The sequence below is a fragment of the Carcharodon carcharias genome, chromosome 2 (assembly GCF_017639515.1).
Source record: "Carcharodon carcharias isolate sCarCar2 chromosome 2, sCarCar2.pri, whole genome shotgun sequence".
Lineage (NCBI taxonomy): Eukaryota > Metazoa > Chordata > Chondrichthyes > Lamniformes > Lamnidae > Carcharodon > Carcharodon carcharias.
This window is the reverse complement of record NC_054468.1, coordinates 67,134,618-67,160,537: the sequence shown is the minus strand read 5'-3', so window position 1 is coordinate 67,160,537 and position 25,920 is coordinate 67,134,618. Positions and strand designations below refer to the sequence as shown.

At 40.9% G+C, this 25,920-nt stretch overlaps 1 protein-coding gene across 1 annotated transcript in view; it reads right to left on the bottom strand.

Annotated features, from left to right (window-relative positions):
• Positions 1 to 25,920, bottom strand: part of wdfy1 (WD repeat and FYVE domain containing 1) — a 79,983-nt gene that overhangs the window by 30,671 nt on the left and 23,392 nt on the right. The window contains exons 4-6 of the mRNA XM_041213155.1: positions 25,626 to 25,680; positions 3,122 to 3,272; positions 952 to 1,064 (exon numbers count right to left, since the gene is read on the bottom strand). Of these exons, the coding sequence (XP_041069089.1) occupies positions 952 to 1,064; positions 3,122 to 3,272; positions 25,626 to 25,680 (319 nt within the window). The remainder of the gene's footprint in view (positions 1 to 951; positions 1,065 to 3,121; positions 3,273 to 25,625; positions 25,681 to 25,920) is intronic.

Below are 25,920 nucleotides of genomic sequence, written 5' to 3'. Positions count from 1 at the left end.
CAAAGGCAGTGTTAATGGTAGTGGTTAGTGCTAAAAAAGGGTGCTGATAGTGGCATAACCACTAGTACTAACCACTACCATTAACACTGCCTTTGTCCTTTAGTTCATGACATCTTTGTCAATCCCTCCTTTGTCCCACCTAATGCTGGCCTTTTATCCAGCTCCACCTGCCCCACCCCTCTTAAAAGCAATATAAATTTAATCACATTTCCACTGCTCTTCAGCTCTGAAAAGGGTCATATAGACTTGAAACGTTAACTCGGTTTCTCTCTCCACAGATGCTGCTAGACCTGCTGAGTTTTCCCAGCAGTTTCTGTTTCTGTTTCAGATTTCCAGCATCTGCAGTATTTTGATTTTATCTTAGATTCTAATCCTGTCTGCTATCAAGAAAAGATAAGCAATTACACAAGGAACAAAGGAATAGAAGGTTATGCTGAAAGGACTTAATGGAGGAGGAGTGAGAGGAGGCTTGGAGGAGCATAATCACCAGCATGGGCTGGTAGGGCTGAATGGCCTGTTTCTGTGCTGTTCATTCTATGTAATGATATTAACAGGGTGCAGGCTCAGTGAGGCCCAGAGACTTCACAAGGCAGAAAAGAAAAATTGTTGGGTTGATTGCATGATATAGAATGAGTAGAGTTATGTACAAATTTGAGATTTTTTTTCTCTGTATTCATTATTAATTTTATTTTTGAGGTATACATTAGGCTGTATGCCATACAAAACACTGGTAGAAAATAATCTAAAACCCATCAGAAATAATATTAGAGATAGTTTTGCAATTCAATTGGGTCCTTGGATTATTTGAAAGCACAATGCTTTCAAAAATGTGATTGACACAAGGGAAAGTGGCATCTGGTAACTAGCTGATTAATGAAAACAACTCTGTTATCATTGACAGACAGACATGAAGCACAATCAGGCAGCAGCCAGCAGGTATGTACACATCACCTTCATGTCCTTTTAATGTTGAAATGATACTGCAAGAATTCTGTTCAAGCTTTAATAATGTGATCTGTCCAGAGTAATCACCCACAAATGCATGACTTGTTTCTATATCATATCTGAATAAATCGGGAGTTAAAAAGAATAAAAGTTGATGGCATTCTCCACCCAATACAACAAGCTACATGATAAAAGTATGATTTTCAATTGCAACAAAAATTGGGCAGAATGCAAAGTGACTGCCAATTTGCTGTTGCCAACTTTGCACTAATACTCAAGATAAATGTATATCAAAATATCCCTTTACAAACCTGAAACATGAATAAATTTTGATCCGAGAGTATATTTACAGCAATGACAAAGGCAGGCCACGTTCCTTTAATATTAGTTAATTGCTGACAATACTGTGTTTTAACTTGCAGACAAATTCTCCAGCCAAGAATGAATACCAAAAAAAAAATCCTTTTTCAAGTAGAGCTTTAACTCTGAACTCTCACCTAATTAAAAAATTTGAGGAAAATATAATTCTGAAATATTACAATGAAGCAAAAAGCTCAGTTTCCATCACACTTCACATCATGGATTTCTCCAATTTAACATTTTTGGTTTAGCAACTAAACTGATTCCAGAACCCACTGCAACACAAGTTACATTCTGGGTAACTATTTTTTTTTCAAATTCTATAGATTATCAGTCTGTAGCTGTGAAATTAAAAATTGATTTGTAGAAGAGATAAAGTCAGGTGTTAGGCAAGCTACCTGAAAATGAATACCTGATCTCCTTCCAGAATCATCAACTGGCGTTAGAAAGAAAAAGGACAATTGGTCATTTTGGTTCAGTACACAAGGTGCATTGTAACACTGAAGGAGATTAGATGTCAGAAAGGAAACTAAATATCACCACTGTATGCAAAAAAACCAGGTGAGAAATTTATTTCCAGTTCTGTTACTAAAATAATGGGAGAACAGAAAAGCAGCCAGAGAGATGGAACTCTGGAAGGTTCTAATGAGAATTTTGAGAAACCTTCTGTTAGGCAGTCCCAAAATACTGTTAGATAAGCAATATGTGATGCTTTTTTTTTAAGAAGAGGTAAATAGATACTCTGCAATAAGAGCTATTGTACTCCACGGTCTTTTCCTTGCATCATGGGGGTGAATTTTACAGGGAAGCATATCACTCGCCACCTCACCCCAGTAGAAAAGTTGGTCGCAAACTGACCGACTTTAAAAAAAAGGCCACCACACAGCAATACTACAGGTGACTTTTAACAAGCTCAGAGTGGGACTTCCACCCTTCAGTGAAAGGAGGTTCCGCCCTCAAGAGCTGTTAGCCAATCTGATTGGAGGCAAGGGGTTGGGGGGGAAGGCATAGAAGTGGAGTACGATTTGGTGGTGGTGGGGTGGGGGTGCTGCTGCTGATGCATACAGGGCACCCCCGAAGAAGATACCCCCTCTTCATTCCCGATTTTTCACCTCAGATGCTGAAAAAAAATGGGCTTCTGGCTTCTGTCCTCCTTCCACTGCTCAGTGTATTATGGCACTGGAGGCAGAATGAGACCTGCCATTTAATTGGGCAGTTAAGGATCTCAATAGGCCCAAGGATAGGTTGTCTAGTGGGCAATTTACCTACCCAATGTATTAATGAGGAAAGGGTGGATGGTGGGCGGGACAGCACTGAAAACATGCCTGTCAGGGGCCGTAAAATCCAGCCAATGATCATTATTTGAATTTTCCAGTTTGAGTAGGAAGACATGTATGTTATTCAGTGTGATGCTTTAAAAACCTATAGCAGTTTTTTTTTTAAAGCAGGATCCAATTACATGCTGTTATTCTACCCTTGTTTCCAAAACTATGCTCACTCAACAACCTAGAAGTATTGTGTTTCAATTGAAGAGGATGCCAGCCTCAAAGACTTTTGCTGCAACAAAAAATAACTTGGTCCTGCACGTATAGCACATATAATTTAAACCAATATGCAGACCAGCTGACAAAATAATATTGGGCACTGCACAGACATTGGCTAAATGATTAGGACAAGGAAACTGTATCCTTTGGACATATTCATAAGCACCTCTTTTGGGTCAATCCTGCCACACAAGGAACTCTCACTGACCAACCTTAATACTGATTATTTGCCTACATGTCTAAAAGAGAATCAGGGCAAAGGTTAAGGATACTGTAAGCATGAAGCCCATGCACTAAAGCAGTGTCTTCCCCGTAGACATCCACTCCTGGTACACATCCAGCTGAGGTATTTGTCATGTCCTGTGCTTATAACCCATTCAGTGTCTGGAGAAAACATGACTGCTGAAATACGATTCTGATGTGCTGGAGGGGGAAAAAGAGTCACTGTTATGAAATGTTAATAGCTGTAAAGCAAACTTGTGGGAGCTATGTTTTTGAGCCATTACACTACGCACTGCACAAGAGTACTTTTCCCTCAGTTTACTCACATTAATGAAAAAGTGGGTAGAATTTATAAAATGAGCTTTCCACATTAAACTCACAGGAATAAAAGATCTCCCCTATTGAACATTATAACGAACGAAAGAAAAACTTACATTCCATTTGAGTTTTCATATCCTCAGTACGTCCTAAAGTTCATATCAAATAGTTATTTTGAAGTACAATCATGAGAAATGAACAATATTCCAAAAGCAGGAATCTGTAAGATTGATGGTGTAAGATTTAGAGATAAAACGCTGGCCAAGATACTGGGAGAATTTTCCTGCTAAACTTCAAATAGTGGCATGGGAACTTTTGCACTGACAAGGCCTCTTTTTAACATCTCAGCTGAAAACAGCACCAACAATGCAGCAATCCCTCCGTGCCAAAATAAGTGTTAGCCAAAAGTGCGCGCTCAGGTCCTGCAGTTGGACTTAAACCCATGATCTGCTGAATCAGAGGCAAGTGCACCACCACTGAGTGAAGCTGACATTTATAATATTTCTGTTACAGCCTCAGGAAACTGAAATTATTCCAATGAACGGAAAAGCGGCAAAAGTTACTTCCTTTTCAAGAAAAGGGAAAAAAAACAAACCATGAAAGTTAGTCTTACTCCAGCTGTGGGATAAGTACCAGATTCTATTACATAAAATAAGATTAGTGAACTCAAAGTAAGTCATGGGCCAATCAGTCAGCATGAATTTTTAAAAGGCAAGGTTGTGTTTGACTAAATAATAACTTCAAAGAAAATGAGTGTGAAAAGATATATTAATGGAATTTTCAGGTGTTTGGTACCATATAAGCAACTGGTTATGAAAATTAAGACATGATAGGAGAGATGGCGAGGTAACAGAAAGTAATATTAGGGAAAAAGCGATTAGGAGTACAGCATGGACATCCTGTACAATTTTTGGTGTGTAATTTGATAGACAAGTCATGGTCAGTGCTGTGGTAAGATAAGCCATTCACACGGCAGATAAAGTTTCTAAATGTCCGTTCACAGGAAATGTGGGCCTGCTAGTGGAAATCACCTTGTTGTTACTGTAATGAATTGAGTGGTAGGAGAAAACATGAAGTGCAGTCTTGATAACATTTTTGCTAATAGTAGCAGATGGAGGAAAACATGCCCTTAAGTTAATTAAAAGGAAATAGCCATTTAGCTTCTATGATTTTACATTGTTATACATTAAAAAGGATGAGTTTGGACTCTTAAGACATTCCAAAGCAGCATGCAATAAATGAAATATTTTGAGGTGTACTTGTTCATTTCTAGGCAAACATGGCAGATAATTGTGCGGACCAAGGGCTCACAAGTACCTAAGAGACGAACAGTCAGTTAATTAATTTTGGTGCTGTTAGTTGAGAAATGAATGTTGGCCAGGCCGTTGGATCATTTCACAGAAGATTCACTATGTTGATTTCTAGGATGAAGGGTTTGTCTTATGAAGAGCAGGTTGGGCCGAGACTCATTGGAGTTTTAGAAGAATGAGAGATAATTTTATCAAACATGTAAGATTCGGAGGTGGTGTGGCAGGATAAATACTGAGGATTGGAATCTATAATGGTGAGGGGGGGTTGGGGGGGGGCATCATTTCAGAATAAAGGAGCTGCCCATTTATGAGATGAGAAGGAATTGCTTCTCTGTGGATCATGAATCTTTAGACTTCTGTACCCCAGAGAGCTACAGTGTCTTAGTCATAGAAAATATTCAAGGCTGAGAAAGACAGATTCTTGAACTACAGGGGAGCCAGTGCTTATGGGAACAGATAGGAAAGTGGAACTTAGATCCAAGTTCAGTTCAGCCATGATCTTGTTGAATGGTGGAGAAGGCTCAAGGGGTCATAAGGCCTATTCCTATTTCTTGTTCTTAGCTCCCTACCTTTTTCTTCCCAAAAGTTTTTTTCTTCATTCATCCATGGGATGTTGGCATTGTTGGCAGGGTCAGCAATTGTTGCCTATCCCTAATTACCCTCAAGGAGGAGATGGTATGCCACCTTTTTATTTTGCTGCAATCCATGGGATGGAGCACCAGCACCAAGAGTACTGTTAGGTAGGAAGCTCCAAAGTTTTGACTTAGCATTGATAAAGGGAGGGCAATATATTTCCAAGTCAAGCTGGTGTGTGATTTGGAGGGGAACTTGCAGGTGGTTGTGTTCCCACACATCTGCTGCTCTTGTCCTTCTAGGTGTGCAGGTTGTAGGTTGGGTAGGTGCTGACAAAGAAGCCTTGGTGAATTGCTGCAGTGCATTTTTTAGATAGCACAGACTGCAGCCATGGTGCATCTGTAAGGAAGACTTTGCAGAGTTGGCTGAGCTGGATGTGCCTTTATCACGTCCGACGCCAAGTGGTCAGTCCGGTTTTGTTTCTCAAATACTTTGTGTGACTCACTAGGCTATTTCAGAGGGCAGCTAAGAGTCAGCTACATTGCTGTGGGTCTGGAGTCACATATAGGCCTGACCAGCTAAGGACAGTATATTTTCTTCCCTAATGGACATTAGTGAACCAGATGGGTTTTTTGTGAGAATCCAGTAGTTTCAAAGTCACCATTACTGATTTTAGCTCTTTGTTCCAGATTTTATTTAATTAACTGAATTTAAATTTCCCCAGCTGCCATGATGGAATTTGAACTCATGTCTCCAGGTCTCTGGATTATAGTCCAGTAAAATAGCCACAATGTCAGCATAATTGTCATGGGATCTTTTATGTCTACCTGAACAGGTGGATGGGGACTCAGGTTAATGTTCTATAGCACTCCTTTGACAATGCACTGAACTGTCAGCATAGATTACATGCTCAAGTCCAGCAGCAGGCCAAGAACACATTACCCATTGACTGAGAAGTGAACTGAGAAGCCAACATTAAGTCAAGGTGATGTTAAATGTACCAGTTTGTAATGAAAAATTACTGGTAATGCCCAAAATAAAGACTATTAGCCTTTAAAACATTCGGTAAGTGTTTAAATATTTTACAGATTCATAGCATTAAAATGTAAGCTAATCATGCAGCAATTTTTATTCATTAAGATTTGGGAGAAGCTGTCTCAAAAGAAATTTTTAAAAATTATTAGATGTTTATTGAGTGGTATTTGTTCAGTTTTGAAACTTCAAGGCATTTAGTTTTCATTTTTGGTTGCGTAAGTTAAAGCTACAACATTAAACTTTTTATTTTCATGTACAAATACTATTACTAGACCAGGCCAACGAAAAACCAGCTGTTCAGCGTACAATGCCAATCCCTGATTATCATAAAGACATTATAATGGCACATCATCAGATTGCCAAACCTAGTAGCATGATTAAATTTGAAATAGTTGTTCCAACTATCTCAGACAGCCAGCATGGCCCTGAAGATAAAAATTATTTTTAGTTACTTCCCTGACCTTTCACTGACAAAGCAGTCACAGAAAATAAAAATATAGCAAAAAAATGAAGGAAAGCAGCAACAGAAATGCAAGACAACAAAAAAAAAGCTTGGAGACAAGTCCAATGAACTGGAATCATTGCTCAAGCAGCTGGGTGATCACATCCTTTTGAACATCTCTGTTGAAGAATTTGCTAAAGTAAAATGTGCTGCATTTGCAGAAAGGTCTGCTCCAATTGTATAATAACTGTAACTGAATACTTCACCTCAGGCTTCAAGCCAGGTCCTGCAATTCTCATTTATGAAGAACAGCATCAGACAAGAGAATTAAGTTAAAAATGGCTTAACTAACATGAGTCGCAAGTATTGAATTATTCAGCAGTAAACACATCACGTTAAAAAAAGTAATACAAAGAGCCATTTATACATCTAAATTTCTGCTTTCTTTCAACAAAGCAACAGAGCTTTTAAAAGAAAAATAAAAAGGTTCTTCAATGACGGAGGATACATGTGAAAGTACAGAACAGGACCCAGATACTTCCTTAAGAGTATTAATGAAGAAAATTTCGAATTTTGCACTGCTTATTCATCAGTTCAAAACACAAATAAGGAAAATGGGGTGACATGGTGGGTGAGACTTTCAAATACAGCCCAGTGTGCTGGAAGAAAGTCTCCCTTGTCTGCAAAAATCTTGCCCGAAATCCAGAACCTAAATCTACTGCACAAAACTGTCCTCTTAAGGGCAATCTCACAATTCTTCAAAACAGTCTACTCAAATTCCTTATTGAGGTTATTTAAGGGACAGGAAGATAGTTATTTTCTTTACCTACAATCCCGAGTCCAGAATTGAGATATGTACAGGGGGGCGGGATCATTTTAGAACAGGGATAGGACATTTGGCCTCTCAAGCGTGCTTCGCCATTCAAAGAAATCTCAATGCCATTTTCTCACTGTCATGAAAATATAATAATTTTCATAATATTATTGTGATTTATTGTAAAGGTAGGTTAATGGTGGGGTTTGGATTAATTTCTGTGTGTGGATGTGTGTGTGTGCGGGTTTTAATTGAATTGGAGGCAGCTGGTCTGGAGCTTTTTGAGTTATCAAAAGGGAAGCTAGGTTTGAAAGGCTAAATACGTAAACATGGCTGAAGTTTTAGAACGTGAAGTGTGAGGAACATTTGCATTTTTAGATGAATTTCAAAGAGGTGGCAAGATGTTACACCTAGCCATAAGAAGCTAAGCCAAACAGTGTGTTTATTTTTTCCCAAAGGTTACTGATAATATGAGTACTATGAAAGATTTATATTATGACAAAAGTAAAGTTCCAAAGACATATTAGAATCATGGAAGTTACATTAAAAAGGGAGAAACATGCATAAAAGAGATGAGGTTATGTATAAAGGTGAAGGAATTCTAACAAGTGTGAAAAGCCTCCAGCCTCTACATATCAAGTTGCTGTTTACAGAAGCTAAAAAAACTCATTATGAATATCACTGTCCAGGGTATTGTGCGCTTTGCCTGGGCCTGTTGAAATTTATTTGTTTTTACTGTCACCTTAACGGACGTGTAACTAGGAGTCAGGTTAATTAGCCTATTTAGGAGTTATTATAGTAGTCATTTGTAGGCCTACGTATGTGCTTTAAATCTTTTCTTCTATTAATAAATGTTTAATTTAGTTTTGTAAAAAAAATCTTGAAGATTCGGTGGACTTATTATTACTGAATTCAAGGCATGCACCTCTAAATAAAATAGAAATTGCAAAACAATTGTGGCAGCTGTCTCAAGTTTCCCTCTGGGATTTGAGCAGCTCAGTACTTACCATCCGCTGTGCCATAACATCACACCATCTCCATGTCTCTTGATATTTTTAAAATCTAGAAATCTATCATTCTCTGTCTTGAAAACAGTCAGAAGGCTTTCAACAAGGCCCACACAAGAGGTTAGTAAGCAAAATTAGAGCACATGGGATTGGGGTAATATCTTGGTATGGATTGAAGATTTATTAATGGGCAGGAAACAGACAGTAGGAATAAATGGTTCATTCTCAGGTTGGCAGGCTGTGACTAGTGGGGTACTGCAAGGAACAGACCTTGGGCCCAAGTTATTCACAATCTGTATCAATGATTTGGATGTGGGGGCCAAATGTAATATTTCCAGGATACTGATGACACAAAACTTGGTAGGAGTGGGAGTTGTGAGGAGGATGCAAAGAGGCTTCTGAATGAACCTCCACAGTCCTCGAGGGTAGAGAATTCCGAAGAATCACCACCTTCTGAGTGAATTTTTTTTTCCTTATCTCAGTCCTAAAAGGCCTATCACATAGGACTGTGTCCCAGGTTCTAGATCCCCAGCCAAGGGAAATATCCTTCCTGTGTCTACATTGGCAATTGCTGTAAGAATTTTGTTTGCCTCAACAAGATCATTTCATATTCACTAGAGCTTAGAAGAATAAGCCTAGTCTCCTCAATCTCTCCTTATAGAAAAGTCCCACCATTCCAGGAATCAGTCTGATGAACCTTTGTTACAATACCTCTTTGGCAAGTATATCCTGCCTTAGGGAAGGAGATCAAACCTGTGCACAATACTCCAAAAGTGGTCTCACCAAGGCTCTATACAATTGCAGCAAGACTTCCATACTCTTGTAGTCCAATCTTCTTGCAATAAAGGCCAACATTCCATTTGCTTTCCTATATGATTGTTGCACCTGCTTGTTAGCTTTCAGTGACATTTGAACAAGGACACCAGGTCGCTTTGGACAACAGTTCCCAATCTCTTACCATTTAAGAAGTGCTCCTATTTCTGGTTTTCCTACCAAAGTGGATAACTTCACATTTTTTCACATCATATTCCATCTGCAATGATCTTGTCCACTCACTCAAACTGTCTAAATCCCCTTAAAGCCTTTTTGTATCCTCCTCACAACTCACACCCCTACCAAGTTTTGCATTGTCAGCTAACCTGGAAATTTTACACTTGGTCCCCACATCCAAATCATTGATACAGATTGTGAATAACTGGGGCCCAAGGACTGATCCTTGCTGTACCCCACTAGTCACAGCCTGCCAACCTGAGAATGATCCATTTATTCCTGCTCATTAACAAATCCTCAATCTAGTATATTACCCCCAAACCTACGTGCTCTAATTTTGCTTACTATCCTTTTGTGTGGGGTCTTATTGAAAGCCTTCTGAAAATCCAATTACAGCACATCCACTGGTTCTCCCCTACCTATTCTGCTAATTACACCCTCCAAAAACTAACAGGTTTGTCAAACATGATTTCCCTTTCATAAATCCATATTGATTCTGCACAATCCTACCATGATTTTCTAAGGATCTAGTTATCATATTCTTTATAACAGGTTCTAGCACTTTCCCCACTACTGATGTCAGGCTAACAGGTCCGTAGTTCCTTGTTTTCTTCTCCCTTCTTACTTAAATAGTGCAGTTACATTTGCTACTTTCCAATCTGCAGGAACCATTCCAGAATCTAGAGAATTTTGGAAAATGACCACCAATGTATCCACTATCTCTACAGCCACTTCTTTCAACACTCTGGGATGTAGGTCATCAGGTCCAGGGGATTTATTAATTTTCAGTCCCATTAATTTCTCCAGTACTGCTTTTTTTTTTAAACCAATACTAATTTCTTTCAGTTCCTCAATCTCACTAATCCCTTGGTGTTCTCATGTTTCAGGGAGGTTTTTTATGTATCCTTCTCCGTGAACACAGACAAAAGTATTTGTTTCATATCTCTGCCATTTCCTTATCCCCATTATAAATTCTCCCGTCTCTGCCTATATGGGCCCACATTTGTCTTTGCTAATCTTTTCCTTTTTAAATACTTATAGAAGCTTTTACAGTCTATTTTTATGTTTCTTTGTTTCTTGCTAATTTAACTCTGTATTCTATTTTCTCTTTCTTCATCAGTTCTTGATCCTCCTTTGTTGAATTCCAAAATGCTCTCGATCCTCAGGCTTACAACTTTTGGGCAACTTTAATGGCCTCGTCCTTTGATCTAACACAATCCTTAACTTCTGTTGTTCGCCATGGGTGGATCAATTTACCTGCTGGGCTTTTGTGCCTTAAAGGAATGTATATTTGCTGTAACCTATTTATTAATTCGTTAAATGCCAACCATTGCCTGCCTATCGTCATACCTTTTAATGTAATTTCCCAATCTACCACAGCCAACTTGCCTCTCATACCTTCATAATTTCCTTTGTTTAGATTTAATACCCTAGATTCAGACTGAACTTCATAACTTTCAAACTTCATGTAATATTCTATCCTATTATGGTCACTCTTCTCTAAAAGCTCCTTTACAACGAGGCTATTTGTTAGCCCTTCCTCAATGCACAATATTAGATCTAAAATAACCTGTTCTGTAGCTGGTTCCTCAACACACTCTTCTGGAAAACCATCTTGTATACATTCCAGAAATTTGTTCTCCACAGCGTTAGCACTAATTAGATTTACACAGTATATATGTAGATTGAAGTCCATGATTACTGTATTACCCCTTGTTACATGCATCTCTAATTTCCTGATTTAGACTACTACTATTTGGTGGCCTATAAACAACTCCTACCCAATGTTTGCTGCCCCTTGCTGTTTCTTAGCTCTACCCAAACTGATTCTATGTCATGATCCTCCAATCTAAGACCCTCTTTCACTAATGTACTGATCTCATCCTTTGTTAACAGTGCTACCCCATCTCCTTTTCCTTTTTTCCTATCCTCCATAAATGTCGAATACCCTTCAACATTCGGTTCCTAGCCTTGGTCACCCTGTAATAGTAATTAGGCCATATCTGTTTACTTCTATTTGTGCTATCAATTCATCGCCCTTGGTGCGAAAGCTGCATGAATTCAGATGTAGAGCCTTTAGTTATTTTTATTATTATTTTCACAGCCTCTAGTCTGATCTCTTGGCATACTCTTAAATTTGTAAGCTCTGTCCCTTCCTGCCACTGATAACCATTTCCCTTATTGCTATCTTGCTCTCTTGCTTTCTCCTCTCCAATTTAACAAATCTTCCCTCACATGATCCTTTATCCCTACTATTTAGTTTAAAGCCATCTTTACCACGCTAGTTATATGACTCTCCAGAGCCCTGGTCCCAGCACGGTGCAGGTGAAGGCCATCCTGATGGTACAGCTCCCACTTTCCTCAGTGCTGGTGCCAGCATCTCAGGAATCAAAACCCATTTCTCTCACACCAATCTTTGGGCCCTCTGTTTAACCCTCTCATTTTATTTACCTATGCCAATTTGCTCGTGGATCAGGTTATAATTCAGCGATTATTATCTTTGAGGTTATGCGTTTTAATTTAGCCCCTAGCTGCTCATACTCTTCAAGCAGAACCTCTTTCCACATCCTAGCAATGTCAGTATTACCTTTGTGAACCACGACAACTGGATCCTCCCCACCCCAATGCAAGTTCCTCTCCAGCCCTAAGCAGATGTCCCAAACCCTTACAATGGACTCATAGCTGCAGAGGACTGTGGATGGAATCATCCCAGATTTGCACGAAGTCCAGTAGCAGGCAGGAAAGAAGTTGTTTTACCTGCCATCCACAACGGTGGGTTTTGCACTGTATCGTCCCATTCCCACCTCATTAATTATGCAGCCTCAGGAAACACATCGTCTGGCTGATGGGTGGCTTCCAATTGGCCCACCACGCTGTTACCTCACTGATTCCTCACTCCGGGCACCATATTTAAACTACAGCTGCACGCACATTTCTCAATGCTTGCAGCCCAGGACTGCTCCAGTGAAGCCAGTGCCCCAAAAGCCAAGGTAAAGTGCAGCCCCTAATTCAGTGATGCATCCCTGAAACGCATTCTGGACACTGGAGACCCGTGATGTCATCCACCCCTGCTCTGGCCGCAGGAGGCCCATCAGTCTCACCACTCCAGCTTGGGAGGAGGTGGCAGAGGTGGTCAATGCCAATGCTGCAAACAAGAGGTTGGCCATCCAGTGCAGAAAACAAATGAATGATCTCATTCGTGCTGCCAGGATAAGGCAACCATCTTAGCACTCTAAACTCACACATTCAAGGCCATCTCACTCACTGTCAGTGGGACATTACTCTCTCACACCCACCCTCACATCTCTATTTGGCCTCACCTCTGCTTGAGACTGCCTCCTTAACCCTCACCATCTTGAGGCCACTTGCATAGATTACCATGTGCCCCCACACACACCCTGGGATATCCTCCTTCCCCAGTACAATCCTTGCACTGCAGCATCTTCCCTTCCCTGAGACCACTTCTATCCCTTCCCCAATCAAGCCATAGCCCTGCAGCCATTGAAAAACCAACACCTGCCTTACAGCTGTTCTGGTGGATAGAGACCTGCCTGTGATCCCCAAAAGTGAGGTGCTGCTGCCTGTGAAGCCTGACGCTGATGACCAAAGTAAGGTGAGCAAGCTGCAGCTCACTAGGTGCACATCATTTATGTAGAATGTGAAACACGTTGGCGTGTGTGCCGGATGATCCAGTGTAGGTGGTGGGACAGGTGATGATTCCAAGGAGCAGGGCTTATAATATGAAGTATTGAAATTAGGTTCCCGATGTGTGATGGTGAAAAACATGTCCCACCATTGATGGGAGGAGTGGACGATCGCAAACTGGTTCACAATGGCGTGAAACCAATTTTTGGCCTTCTCACCATATTGTATGCTCCCGGCCCAACATGGTGCCTAACACCAATGGAGCCAGAAAATTCCAGTCTGTGTCTATCTCCCTTACTATACTGCCCCGCCGCACCCCCCCCCCCCCACCCACTACCACCAATTAACTCCCTCCAGTTTGAATGGATTCCTGCGCCATGATGCCATGGTTCGTTCATCCACCCCGCCACCCTCACTTTCGTCCATATAGGGTGCAAGAACCTCGAACCTCTGGGCAATTGCAAAGGCTGAGATTCCTTCACTTCTACCTTCTTGGTCCCCTTACCTGCCTTGCTTGCAGTCACACTCTGTCCCTGACCATGGACCAAATCAGATCCCCTACAGGGTGTGACTGCCTCATGGAACAATGTTTCCAGATAACTTTACCCCTCTCTGATGCACAGTGGTGTCTGCAGCTTGGCCTCCAGCCTCCAGCTCAATGACTCCGAGCTGTGGTTCCTCCAGCCACTATCACTTACTGCAGACGTGTTTGCTTTGGATCACTCGTGTGTCCACGAGCTCCCACATTCTGCAGCTTCCACACATCACCTGTCCAAGCATTTTTATAGTGTTTAATTGATTAAATAATTATTCTTATGGATTAGGCTTTAATTAAGTCTTAACATTCTTGCCTGTGTTTGTACTCTTATTATTTCAATGTCTTACTTACGCAGACTGAAATCCCCCAGTTAAGATAAATAGGAAATACTCACCAGCCGATCCAATAAGCTTTATTACTCTTAGTAAATCTTCTACTACTAATAAAACCTTACAATCACTAAAATTACCCGAATTTTGAAAGATAAATGAGAAAAATACTCATTAACCAATCAACAACCTGTTTTCCTGTGACATCACACAATTTACATAAAGCAGGACAAATCCAAGCTGGCCAATTCCCACCCCATCAGTCTACTCTCAATCATCAGTAAAGTAATGGAATGGTGCATTCGAGCAGCACTTGCTTAGCAATAACCCGCTCACTGACGCCCAGTTTGGGTTCCGTCAGGGCCACTCAGCTTCTGACCTCATTACAGCCTTGGTTCAAACACGGACAAAAGAGCTGAACTCCCAAGGTGAGGCAAGAGTGATTGCCCCTGACATCAAGGCCGAGTGTGGCATCAAAAAGCCCTAGCAAAACTGGAGTCATTGGGAATCATAGGGAAAATGCTCCGCTGGTTGGAGTCATACCTAGTGTGGTGGCCTAAAGACAACTATAGGGGCGGCCCCACTCAGTACTGAAAGGGTTAATGGAGCAATTGAATTAACGCTTGAGCCTAAGAGAAAAACAATACCATCTTGTCTTACCACTATAGCAGGATGAGCCCTGAGACATTCCATGTGTCTCTCTCTTGGGCCGAATGTAATCAAAGTTGTGATAGTCAAATTATAAACAACTGCACTTGTGGTGTAGGAATGAAAATTTACTGGAACATGGATTGGTCAGTAAACTTATGCAAATAAGTGGATTGAGATGTACAAAATTTACAGATTGGTTGTAAAATGCTTTTAAGCAAGTCTTTGTGTATTCTGCTTTGAGACGGTACAATAACTCTTGTTGCATTGTTCTCCCTTGTGCACAAGTAATAAATAGAGTTTCTACGACGAAATGATGCTTCGGTGTGATTAACCTCTGACAGTTTCTGGAGGTTCCACCGAGATGACTAACCCCTGGGGTTGAGTCACGGAGCACCAGCGTTAGGACCTCGCAGTTCAAGGACTCCTCAGTCCGCGGCAGCCCCATTTGGGCTTCTGGGGTTCGTTGACCTGCGATCTGCCTTCACCTGCCAGCGGCTGACTCACAGAGTAAGTCATCTGTTCAAATATTTGGGAGATTAATTTGGCCAATAATTTAGTGAAAAAGTAGCAGTAGTATACCCAGGGGTTTGAGACCCCTGGAGGTGAAAAAGTAGTAGTGGTATACCCAGGGGTTCAAGTCTCCTGGAAGTGAAAAAGTAGTAGTAGTATACCCAGAGGTTCAAGTCTCCTGGAGGTGAAAAAGTAGTAGTAGTATACCCGGGGGTTCGAGTCCCCTGGAAGTGAAAAAGTAGTAGTAGTATACCCAGGAGTTCGAGTCCCCTGGAGGTGAGAAAGTAGTAGTAGTATACACAGGGGTTCAAGATGCCTGGAGGTGAAAAGCAAGTAATTTCTGGGGTTTTTTGTGTATATTATTAAGTAAAAATGGGAAATATGGCATCAAAGAAACCCCAGGTTCACCCTTTGAAGGGAAACCAAATGTATACATGTATGTCCATTACGGGTCTGAAAGTGTCCAACATGTTTCTGATTGGGTAAAATGGACCCAAGGTAAGGGTAAAAGTTTCCTGCCAGGCAGAACTTTTAATCAGAATAGAATTGATATTAATATGTTTTAAGGGAAGTAGATAGTCCACTACTGAATTTTCTGTAACTTATTAAAAAAAGTGAATTGATCTAAGTTACAAGAGCTGTTTGTGCCGAGGAGAGAGAGAGAGAGAGAGGGGTTTAGTGAGCAATTGACAAGCAGCAGCAGAGAAAATGTGAGCTTGCGTCAGTTTGAAGGTCCCTATAGATGGAGCCTTCAAGATCCCTTTATTCCCCCACTGCTACTCGAAGCTTCGTTTAGAGTTAAGTTCAATATTATAGGAGTATCGAAGCATACCTTTATCTATGTGTTTGTTTGTGCGCAATGAAGCATTTGTATGTGAGCTTTAATGTGTTTTCTTCCCTGAATTGTCTTTTCTGTGTGTAGCTGTTCTTCCCTGAATTGTCTTTTGTGTGTGCAGTCGAGCACTTTAGAATCTAAAGCTCCATATTAGATTAAAAGAAAAGTTTATTCAAATACTCCAAAGTTTTGAATAAAAGGTTTGAGTTGAGATTTCTGGCAAAAATCATAATTTGAAGGTAGTGTAAAGATAAAACAGGGCTTGCCTTTGTTTGAGATGAACCAACACTTGTACCACCCCCTTGCAGACTGGTAGGGAATAACCCTCATCATCAGCTTCCAAACTGATTGGGATTAATACATATAAGTTCGTATTCTAAAATTCTGAGGGAAAAAAAATTACTTGAAATTCAGAAAGATTCTAGGAAAACCAAAAGACATAAACAGAAGGTCTAGGTGGTTCCAATGGATAAAAAGGGGTTTCTTATGAAGAGATGAATTAAATATTAAAGGAAATCTGCATCCCAACAGCACTGTAATTTGAATTTGGCACAATTTTGAGATGTAAAGTGCAGTGTAATTTAACAGGTTACTTTTGAATCACTAGGATGCTATCTAAGATAAAGAATGTGTCAATAAACATACGGAAATTATAACTTGGATACAAATCATTACACATGAAAAAGTTGTTTTAATTTTGATAGTGTAAATTACAGTTCTTACAAGGTTTAAAATATTTGAGCTTTGGTTCTTGATAAAGTTCTCAAAAGGGAATTTTCATTTTAAAAGGTTTGACAACAATTGGCACTATTCAAATGCTGCAAGCTTTGGTATTTGTAAGTCTGTTCCCAAAATGTGAAGTTAAGCTCAAGACCTTGACAAAGTTTGGCAGAAATCCATTTTTTGGCCGAGTTAATAAATATGGGATAATGCAAAAAAGTCAGTCATAATTTAATGGGACAATAAGATGTTGTTTGAGAAGATAAGGAAGCAAAACATGTCAATGCTTGATTTCTGTTTTAAAACTGTTAGGAGAATATTTTATTTATTTTAAAGTCTCTCCAAGCAACCTGAACAAGATAATATGGTATCTGTTGCCTGTGTAAAATGGTATGAGGCAAGTAGGAGAATGAGTTAGGGAAAGAGGTCATAACGTACAAACTGTTTTAAGGGAGATGAATTTGATAATCTGGCCATCAGGAACTGCGCAGGGGGAGATAAGCAAAGATCTAGAGACAGAGATCCCTGTTGAAATGGAATAGTTAATATGGCCTAACGAGTAAGGAAACATTTTAAACAACCAAGACAATAGAGAAACTGAACTCGAGAGAATCAAGATGATCGTGGTCAGAAAAAAACCTTAGAGGTAAAATTATTCAGTGTCTGTGGTTGCGGCAATTGAAATGTAAGGAGAAATAATACTTAACAACAATTTACCACAAGATGGATACAGGTAAAGAGAAAGCTGGAAAAAGGCTAAATAGATGTATTACTGATTATATTAATGTGCCTGCGAGCTACAAGAAGTGGGACCACAAGATTAACACCTTGATGACAGGCAGAGTTAAGCAGTCCCCAGAGAGAACCATCACTGGAAGTGAAGATACTGAGCCATTGAAAGATAGCATAAAAAGGTGCATTGTAGAGTTGTTTAAGGAATTGAGGTCTGACATGAGACAGCAGCAGGAGAGAGTGAACTGGAAGGAGTGGGGGTGCCTACCCAGATGGATTCAGAACAGGGAACTCATTTCACAGGGAGAGTCATTAAAGAAGTGTGTAATCTTATGGAGATTAAACAGAAATTCCATATTCTTTACCACCCCCAGAGTCCAGGGATGGTGGAAAGGTGAACTGAACTTTAAAAAAAACATCAGTCAAGAGACAGGGAACAGCCCAATATTCTAATGCGCCGTGGGCTGCCCCAAGCAGGACCACCGGGATCATCCCATTTGAAATGATAACAGGAAGGGCCATGCAATTACCTGAAGGCATTATAGTATGAGGTGTAGGGCCACTGAAAGGAAAAATACAGGACAATGTAAGGGAATAAAACAGGCAATTACATGAGTTGAGAGAGGAAGTTAGAGACTGACAGATGATTAAGGATATGGAAACAGGCAAATCCAAAGAGCAAAGACCACCCCCGCGCCCCCCAACCCCCCACCCCCGTGGGGAATAAGATGATGGTCAGGGTGAGCTCGGAGTGAACAAGCATGGACCATACGAGGTAATTACGACAGATGATACATGCGCACTTGTAGATATGAGAACGAGAGCCAATGTTAATGTCTCCACAGATCCACAATCCTGGTGGTGGGCGTATCAGTACTGGCAACAAGGTCGGGGATCACCACTGCTCATCCTGCACCACAGGAGGAACTTTGGTACAGCACGGACAGTGCTAAATGCGACACGCAACGGGAATGATAAATGTAACAGTTAGGAGAACAAGTGCTTTCAAATTGTAGTAAGGGTTTGCTTCAGATTCAGGCATGGGAGGTCCAGCACTACCCAGCCACCTCCCACCTCTACTTTCACAGTCCGAGTAGAGATAATTGAAGACCCTCAAATCACGCCGACTGACCCATCTTGTCCGACTATGCATCTAGGGCCGACGAATGGTTTGGTACTGGTTAATCAGAAGTTTTATATTACAATGTACACCTTGAGCTGGTACCCGTAGTCTTGAACATATCAGGAATCGTCCTGCCCCAGTGGTGCTTAAGACAAAATGGTATTCTGAAAAACAAACTAGCTAAATTATGTGAAGAAACCAGTTTGAAATGGCCTGAAGCTCTACCCTTGGCGCTCATGACTATGCGCTCTCACCCTAACCTCCCTCTCTCCTTATGAAGCTGTAATGGGATGTCCTATGCACCTCCCAGTGGCGCCATCTTTGTCTGCTAGGGAAATGGACATCCACGCTATGGATGAGGGAATGATTACATACTGTATAGCGCTCACTAATTCTCTCAAGAGCTTGCATATACAGGTAGTAGAAGCTCAGAAAAAGCCCACCATTGAAGATTGCCATCAATACCAGCCCGGGGACCCAGTCCTGGTAAAAACCTTCAAGAGAAAAAACTGTTTGGAACCTCAATGGGAGGGGCCTTTCCAAGTCCTGTTCACCACCCATACGGCCGTGAAGGTTGAAAGATGACCCTTGTGGATCCACGCATCGCACGTCAAGCGGACGCTGACCTCGGACGGAAGTGTTTGTACAAGAACTTTAACTGAGCCGTCAGAATGCTGAATCTGATTTGGATCCTGTCTTGTGTGGTCCTTGCGGGGGCATGGACTATCAACTCTGTAATTCCACGAATGCAGGCCGTAGCCTCGCAAGTTAATCGGACTAAATGTTGGATTTGTACTCATTTTCCTGTTAACACCTCCTCCTCTGAGATGCATTTTCTGGCTTTCCCCTCAGATTCTGCATGGTCCCTAGGTAATACAGGGGCCCTCATTCAGCAGATGCCCATTTGGAGACGGGAGCTCACCATTGTGGTTATTAAGGGGGAGGCCTGGCTATGGGTCAGGAGAAATAAAGACAACTATAGGGGGGGGGCCCACTCAGTATTGAAAGGGTTAATGGAGCAATTGAATTAAACGCTTGAGCCTAAGAGAAAAACACTGCAACCTTGAAGAACAATACCATCTTGTCTGACCGCTATAGCAGGATGAGCCCTGAGACATTCCATGTGTCTCTCTCTCTTGGGCCGAATGTAATCAAAGTTGCGATAGTCAAATTATAAACAACTGCACTTGTGGTGTAGGAATGGAAATTTACTGGAACATGGATTGGTCAGTAAACTTATGCAAATAAGTGGATTGAAATGTACAAAATTTACTGATTGGTTGTAAAATGCTTTTAAGCAAGTCTTTGTGTATTCTGCTTTGAAACGGTACAATAACTCTTGTTGTATTGTTCTCCTTTGTGCACAAGTAATAAATGGGGTTTCTACGATGAAATGATGCCTCGGTGTGTTTAATCTCTGACACTAGCACAAAGGAAGATGGTTGTGGTTGTTGGAGGTCAGCCATCTCAGCTGCAGGACATTCCTGCAGGAGTTCCTCAGGGTAGTGTCCTCAGCCCAACCAGCTTCAGCTGCTTCATCACTGACCTTCCTTCAATCATAAGGTCAGGAGTGGGGATGTTCACTGATGGTTGCACGATGTTCAGCAACTTTCCTGACTCCTCAGATGCTGAAACAGTCCATGCCCAAATGCAGAAAGACCTGGACAATATCCAGGCTTGGACTGATAAGTGGCAAGTAACATTTGTCCCACACAAGTGCCAGGCAATGACCATCTCCAATAAGAGAGAATCCAACCATCACCCCTTGATGTTCAATGGCATTACCATTACTGAATCCCCCACTATCAACATCCTGGGGGTTACCATTGACCAGAAACTGAACTGGACTAGACATATAAATACTGCGGTTATAAGAGCAGGTCAGAGGTTAGGAATCCTGCGATGAGTAACTCATCTTCTGACTCCCCAAACCCTGTCCACCATCTACAAGGCACAAGTCAGAAGTGTGATGGAATACAATCCACTTGCCTGGATGAGTGCAGCTTCCACAACACTGAAGAAGCTTGACACCATCCAGGGCAAAGCAGCCCGCTTGATTGGCACCACATCCACAACCATTCAGTCCCTCCACCACCGACGCACAGTAGCAGCAGTGTGTACCATCTACAAGATGCACTGTAGGAATTCACCAAGGCTTCTTCGACAGCACCTTCCAAACCCACGATCACTATCATCTAGAAGGTCAAGGGCAGCAGATAGATGGGAACACCACCAACTGGAAGTTCTCCTCCAAGTCACTCACCATACTGACTTGGAAGTACATTACTGTTCCTTCACTGTCACTGGGTCAAAATCCTGGAACTCCCTTCCTATCAGCACTGTGGGTGTACCTACACCACATGGACTGTAGCGGTTCAAGAAGGCAGCTCACTATTACCTGCTCATGGGCAACTAGGGATGGGTAATAAATGCTGGCCCAGCCAGCAAAGCCCACATCCCATAAATGAATAAGGGAAAATTACTCAGAACTCGATCAGTCCCCCATAGAGTCACAAACTGAGCTAGCTCTTTTATGAAGTCTCCTGGCCTGGTGCTCTCGTGCTCTTTTATGAAGCCTCTTTATAAGATAGTTACTTAAATGAACAGCACCTCCTCCCTCACTGCACTGAATTCTTTCACTCATCAGATCCATAAGCTCACCCTGTGCCCTAGCTGCACTTAGTGACAAGCTGCAGTCTTCTTGCTTGCTTCATGCGCTTAGTGGGACCACTTGGTTCAAACTAGTTCAGACTAGCTACCTAATTAACTAGCTGCCTCTCTTGTAGAGAGCTTGTTTATCCCTAACTGAGACTGAACGGAACTTAAACAGTAAGTTGTAGCTAAATGCAAACTAGAATAGATTTTAAGAGAGAAATTAACCATTAAAATTCCCTCACTCACCAAACTCTCACTGCATCTCGCTACAATCAGTGACAAGGCTGCTGTCTTTGTGCTTGCTTTCTTTTAACCAAGTTTGCTGGGTGGGAAACCCATGGAATTGGGTTGAATGCTCACCCCTCCCAATATTACTGTTCACTGAGGCCAATGTCAGCTTCACCGCTGACGGATTAGGCTAAAATTTACTTTAATCTCTCAAACCTAACTCGTGATCCTGGAGTAAATCCAACTCCAAACTAATCCCGTCTTGCTTGGCATTCTGTGTCAGTCAACTGGGATGGTCTTTGAGAGCTTGCTCTTTTTCCCTGGTCCAGTTTCACTCTGCAGTGAAGTAAATGATGTTATTCCAGCTGGCACGGGAGATTTAATACTTTATTTTCCCGTTAAATCCAGTATTATATCTTAGTTCAAGTGGCTGCTTCTTGTAAAAATTCAATTGCATCTGTCACATTGCTCAGTATAAATCATCTCAAGCCAACCCCATCTCTGCTCATAACATCAAGAAATGCACAAACGCAATTTTGAAATGTAACTACATTGAAAATAAGAATCCTGCTGTCTTCCTGCCCTTTAGCAATCAATCCTGCTGATCCTTTGTGAAAGTAGTCACTTGCAACTTCTGTGAACTTTCCTTCCACCCATAACTCTTAAATCTGCATAATCTTTTCCATTTCGTCTGTTCTACAATGTTTAGCAGCCATGGAACTTAGGAGAAAATAAGCATTAGAAAATGTTGTGAATCCTCAGCATTTCATCAAAGTCTCACCATAAGTGAAGCACATGTCCTGAAAGCTATCAAAATAATTACTTACATATGACAAGAAAAGCTTATAATGAGTTATCCAGTTTGGCTATACATTTGATGGCCTCCTGAGATGCTGAGTGGAGGAAAGAGATGCCTCCTGCAACAGATCTCACTGGGCAGGTTGATGTGATGTGTTCCATGGTCTGGGACTCATGGCCACAATTGCACTTGGGTTGTCCCTCATCTTCTACTTATGGAGGTGGGGCTGCATCGTCCAAGCCCTGTGCAGATTCAGTTGAACCTTTGAGAAAGGTTGAAGCCAGGGACCTCTGCTGTTGGGTCAGAGGAAAGTATTTTTTTTTCAAATGTTGATTAGCTCCCACAGTTCCATCAATCTGGGTAGTGGCTCAATATCAGCTGTATGAATATTAGCTGCTGTTTCCCAAAATGGCTGGTGCCAATTTTAAGTGCTTCCTTCATAGGTTTTTCAAGTTTTCGTGAATGGGAAAGTCAGTGTTACTTATTATTTTTTCCATTTCATGGAGCACAATGTATCACTGCAAATAGCTGGAGGGAAAACATGGGACAGTGTTGGGAGCCACTTTGTTGTAGTGGACTTAAAAGGTCCCTAACACTAAACTCATGGCGGAATTGAGTTGCATGTCCATGATCTTTGTGTAGCGGCTGCAAGATCATAAGGTAGTGCAGTATTCTGTAGCAGCATAGACTAGGCCACTGTTGCACTGCGAAGTTCTCTGGCTGTGCTCACCCCATGGCATTCCAATGAGTTTCTTGACCAGCTTCATTGTTTTTTTATACATTTTGGCTGATGTTGATAAGTTGAGGCCGACAGACGAAAATACACCTAGGATAAGTCACCTTGCACAGAAGGAAACATTGATTTCTTTCCCATTATGTTATTGTTCAGATGGAATGGCAACATAAATAGGATTTGAAAGCATTCAAAAAGATAAAAATCTTCAAGGTGATCGGTCAGAAATAACCAGTGAAGACAAAGAGGAATATAATATGATTTTTAAAAATAGCTTTGGATTAACAGTTTGTTCAGGTACTGATACATTTTTACAGGTATTTTTACTGAGTGGTGGAGTACTTAAGGCATTTATCTTCAAGTTCTGATATGTGCATTTATGTTCCAAAAAAAAAAGTGATAGCAGCTTCAATTCACTCAAACAGAATTCAGATTCTAAATATGCCCTTCAACCACATGCCTTGGGGCAACCACTGTTAAGGAGATCATTTAATGCCACCTTTCAACGAAGATTAATTTTTTCACAACAAAGTTTATTTCTCAAAAAACTGAAAATACCTCCAATTTAATAATCTAAAAATCTGCTGATACACCTGGCACATCACCATTCATTGAAGAGAAGAAATTTCATTCACTGACAACATATTTTAAACATTCCCACAAATACGATTAGTAGAAAGACCACAATGAACTCACATTACCACTGACATCTCTGTGTGCATCAACCCAATTATGATAACTTTCAAAGGTAGGTACAGACGTATTCAATCTTACAACATCACCACATAATCTTCTAATGCATTCACTAAAAACAAGCCAACGTTGCTTCCATCAGATGCAAGTTTGCTTCTCCAAGTGTTTGCAGAATCGTCAAGTAAAATGAAGTGTAATGAGCCCTTACTGAAGCATTGGTGCTGAAAGATTACTTTGGAAGCCCGAACATGAACTCTGTTCAGCTTTACAAACCTCTATTTTATTTCAGTTTGCCTTAAAAAAAAGGTTATATCTTAATCCTATATGTAGAAAGGCCAATAGTCTGATATTTCAAAGGCACAAAAGCACAACACTGCATAAACTTCTCTGGAAAAATCTTTTGTTTCTTTACTTGTTCCATTGCCACACACCTTTTGCCTTGTACCATTGTTCAATTTTGACATTTAATTGTTGTTTATTCTTTCAAGGGATGTAGGTGTTGCTGGCGAGGTCAGCATTTGTTGGCCATCCTCTTGAGCTAACCCTTGAACTGAGTGGCTTGCTAGGTCATTTCAGAGGGGAGTTAAGGATCAACCACATTGCTGTGGGCCTAGAGTCACATGTAGGCCAGACCAGGTAAGGACAGCAGATATCTTTCCCTAAAGGACGTTAGTGAATCAAATGGGTTTTTACAAAAATCGATGATAGTTTCATGGTCACCATTACTGAGACTAGTTTAAAATTCCAGATTTTATTAATTGAATTTAAATTCCACCTGCTGGTGGGATTTGAACACATGCCCAGAAAGCATTAGCCTGGGCCTCTGAATTACTAGTCCAGTGATATTATCACTACACTACCATCTCCTGCCCTCCATGCTATTATATACATGCTCTTTCCCTGCACCCTCCCACCTTCTCCCTGGCTTTGTACTTTATTAAAAGCTTTTCATCACCAATGACTTCCAGTACTGATGAAAAGTTATCAACTTGAAACACTGGGCTAAATTATAGCCACAAAAACAGGTGGGTTGGATTTGGGTCAGGATTTTAAAAACTTTAAAAATCTGAACCCTGATCCCAACCCGCCCACTTCCACGTTTCAAAGAGGCACACAATGAGCAGGCAGCCAACTCACTCCAAGGAGGGGGGCTGACAATTTAAGTATTTTAATAAAGCTGGCAGTAAATTATTTAATATGATTTTCAGGCTTAACAGTGAGTAGCTATGTTTCTAAAGGATCAGTGCAGGACAGAAAGATTGCAAAAAAAAAGTTTAACAAATTTGACATCTCCTGGGCTGGCCTGATCATTTGAGGCATCAGGGCAGACAAGAATTTTCAGCAGACAATTCCTAAACAGACTACAGGTCTGTGTATTTTTTTTTTAAATATGCAGACCTAATGACCTTTTCTCATCCCAAATATATAACATTAAACCCTCATCATTGACACGATCACCAATGATCACTTTGCAGATGTTTGCAAAGCAGCTTTGGAGACTGCCTAGTAGGTGGTCACTACTTAAGCCACCAACTGAAGAATTTGCATAGTATCAGTGGGACCCAGGGTGGAGAAAGGAAATTAATGTAGAGAAATCTTCCATGTGAGCCATTTTGATTAACATAAATTCCCAATTTAAAAGCTAGCACAGTAACAAAGTGCCAAGATTTTCCTCCGGCAAATACACGATCATAATCCATCTCTTCATAGTCAGCTAAGCCCAGTAATAATCACAATACTCCAGCTGATTTGCCAATATGGCAATGGACTCAACTCAGAATTTTAAAGAACATTTTTGGTACTGTTGACATTTGTCTCAAATAGTGAGGACAAAAATAAAGTTTGGTGTGACCACAATGCTCAAGGCAACATACCTGGATAAGTCTTTACATAAGTCATCTTATTGAAATCTTCAGCCATGAGGAATTCCTAAAAAGAAATACATACAAATGCTTACTCTGTAATTAACACAAGCAGGTCTCTTAAAGTACAATTGCAGATCTCCATAAGTTAAAGAATATGCAGTGTTAAAAGATCAGGAGTGTCATAACATTATCTTTCTGTTTTTGTAGCTGCACATTCTTAGAGAGTACCATAAGATAGTAGGAAGGTTTGCAGGCATCTTTCTAACCAGCATGTAGGATGGTTAGCCCTATAGAGACGGAGAAT